The 3,100-nt window shown below is 42.2% G+C and overlaps 1 protein-coding gene across 1 annotated transcript in view; it reads left to right on the top strand.

The window, feature by feature from the left end:
* Window positions 1-3,100, top strand: part of SYNE1 (spectrin repeat containing, nuclear envelope 1) — a 534,160-nt gene that overhangs the window by 485,637 nt on the left and 45,423 nt on the right. The window contains 1 exon segment of the mRNA XM_012646782.1: window positions 353-515. Within this exon segment, the coding sequence (XP_012502236.1) occupies window positions 353-515 (163 nt within the window).

Genomic DNA, 3,100 nt, shown 5'->3' with positions numbered 1-3,100 from the left:
TGTGGCAACCATGAGACTTCTGTCACTGTTATAGTATTATATTAAGAGTTGTGTGGCAGGTAATATTCACTAATATTTATTGAGTATTTCCCATGCACTGGACATCCCACATTATTCAAGTTATATAAATCTCACGAGTACTCTTGTACTCTATAAAATCCCCATTTTATAGGTGAGTAAATAGAGAACCAGGGAGGTTGTGCAACCTGCACAAAGTCTCACAGCCAGCATGTGAGTGAGCCAGGATGGACCAGGGCAATTTGGCTTTAGACCCAGTGCTCACTTCTGCACCTGAGGGAAACGTGAAAGGGGCTCTCACTGGAGCTGTTACGTTCATCGTCTCTGTCCATAGGGTGAAGAAGCTGAAGGAGACCCTGGTGGCCGTGCAGCAGCTCGATAAGAACATGAGCAGCCTGAGGACTTGGCTCGCTCACATCGAGTCAGAGCTCGCCAAGCCAATAGTCTACGATTCCTGTAACTCAGAAGAAATACAGAGAAAGCTCAATGAGCAGCAGGTAAGACCTAAAATTGAAGTGAAGTTAATAAGCTGTGGAATGCCTGTCCTCCTGGCCAGGGTGGTGGGGTGGGTGTGAGAGGGTGACTCTTCATGGAAGTTTCAGGAGGAAGCTAGGCAGGACTGGTAAGGAAGAGGGGCTTTGTCTAGGTAGGTGTTTGGTACAAATGGGTTCCACGTCATCACAGAGTTGACTTAAATAGATGCTTGTGCCATCATAGGGCTGGTGTCATTGGTCCACCAAGAAGCAATTCTAAGGTGGTAGGTCAGGTGGAGTTGCAATGGTGTGTCCAAAACAGTGTTGACAGATTTGCTTGCTTATTTGTGGCTCACTAGCCCACTACCATAGACTGAGAAAGGAGCCCTTTTTTTCTGTGTATAGTGTTTGGTGCATGCTTAGAATTTTTAGAGTTTTAAAAAATTTTGTTTTGCTGGGAGGATTGCATGACCTGCAGACCACACACTTGTAATTTCGCCTTCATGTGTGTAGCAAAGACAGCACTTCTCACTGTTATACAGTGCACGACCCAACAAAGCAAAAGAGGACGACCCTAAAAAATGCATACAGAAGAAATTTTCAACTCCCACTCCCCTTGTTTGTTCTTATTAAGTATATCAGACTCCAGTTGCCTGTAGTAAACACCATAAATTCACCATTAGAAGTATCGTTACTCCAGGCCGGGTGCAGTGGCTCATGCTTGGGAGGCCAAGGTGGGAAAATTGCTTGAGGCCAAGAGTTCAAGACCAGCTTGAGCAATGTAGCCAGACCCTGTCTCTACAATTTTTTTTTTTTTAAAGTTAGCCAAACGTGGTGATGCAGGCCTGTAGTCCTAGCTACTTGGGAGGTTGAGGCGGAAACATCACTTGAGCCCAAGAGTTTGAAGTCACACTGAGCTATGATCATGCCACTGCACTCCAGCCTGGGTGGCAGAGTGAGCCTGTCTCTTAAAAAAAAAAGTAGTTTTGACTCCATGCCTTTAGATTGTCTTTGAATATTCTCTCTGGACCCCGGTCCCTTCCATTACATTTAGGCCATTGTAGCCAAGTTGCTTCAAGGTATAAAATGTAAGTAGCATCTATTTTTAAAATCCTATGAAATAGTTTATGTACTTACTTTATTTTACAGACTATTTAAGCCCATGAAATAGGTGTTAACATACAGTTTTAAGTGTTGAGCTTTTTTAAAATATTAAAATTAGCATTTAAAATTGACACATAATAATTGTACATATTTATCGGGCACTATGTGATGTTACATTGTATGTATACGTATTAAAATAATTAAATTGGGTAATTCCCATATCCATCACTTCAAACATTTATCATTTCTTTGTGGTGACAACATTCAAAATTTTCTAGTTATCTTGAAACATGCACTACATTGCATTGCTTTTAAAAAAATTTTTGTTAGCCAGACATTTTTCAGGTTTTATGAAATTAAAATTTTCTGATAGACACTGATGTTTGAAATTCTGATGATTGAACTGTGGGGGTCATGCTTGGCTTCCGGCTCCCCAAATTCTTGTGGAGAACATGGTAATGATGAGTGGAGTGATAAAAGTTAACATGCTGATGGCCAGTACTGTAATTTAGCAAATGTACAAAAACCAAAAAAGTGTCTTCTTAAATATGGCAAATTGATCTTATGAATGTATAGCCCCACCTACTACTAAAACCACGATAAAATGATAGGGCAAAAAGGTGACACCCACAGTGGCAAAGATAACAGGAGAGAAAATGATAGAGATGACGGACATCCAACGGAATTTTGAAAGATAGAAAGTAGATAAATTAGTGATGGTTTTAACAGGATGGAGGGTGGAGAAAGTTGACTCATGCCACAGAGTTCTGAGACTCAGGAAGTGGAGATCAGGCGAAGCTGAAAGTTGGGTTGTCTACAGAGCTGTATTATGAAATGGAAGATGGCTTGAAAGTCTAAATAAGGAGTGGTACTGACAGATGCCCCCCCCCAAGCCCAGGTAGCCAGGCTACTCTGCTTCCTTTACTGGGGTAGAAGAACAGAGCATTGTTCTCTGGCGAAGGGAAACCAGTCAGACTTTGGGTCACCATCAAGGCTCGATTTGCTATATTAAAAACAGGGAGATGAAGTGAGTGGCTCTGTACCAAGCGGTGCGGCTCCCACCCCACTTCCCCAGCTTGGTTCCCACGATGTCAGTCGCCAGGCTTATACCCAGCCAGGAGATTGGAGCAGTCCTCTCTGGAGAAACTGACCACATGAGAGACAATACCCTCAGGTAGTGAGACTTAAGGCAACCCAACAGAAGGCCAGACCCCTGCCGAGCTGGCCACAGTGAAGCCTCCTGGTTGGCAAGCTTTAGAGCATGCACGGCGTCCAATGGCTGACTCACTCTGAAATATGTGTGGAGAAGCAGGAATCCCCACCACTTAAAGTTTCTACCATTAAAGGAAAGACCGAAATAAATAGGGGGAAAAAAACAGAAAGGAGGAATCTGAGAAAACAGATTGTACAGAAAGGAAGAAAGCTTAAAAAAAAAAAAACCCTCATAAAAATGAGAGATTTTACATTAATAAAAGAATAGGATGCCATTTTTTTTAAAAAAGTAG

The sequence above is a fragment of the Propithecus coquereli genome, unplaced genomic scaffold (assembly GCF_000956105.1).
Source record: "Propithecus coquereli isolate 6110/MARCELLA unplaced genomic scaffold, Pcoq_1.0 Scaffold25, whole genome shotgun sequence".
NCBI classification, from domain to species: Eukaryota; Metazoa; Chordata; class Mammalia; order Primates; family Indriidae; genus Propithecus; species Propithecus coquereli.
This window is presented reverse-complemented; position numbering and strand designations above follow the sequence as displayed.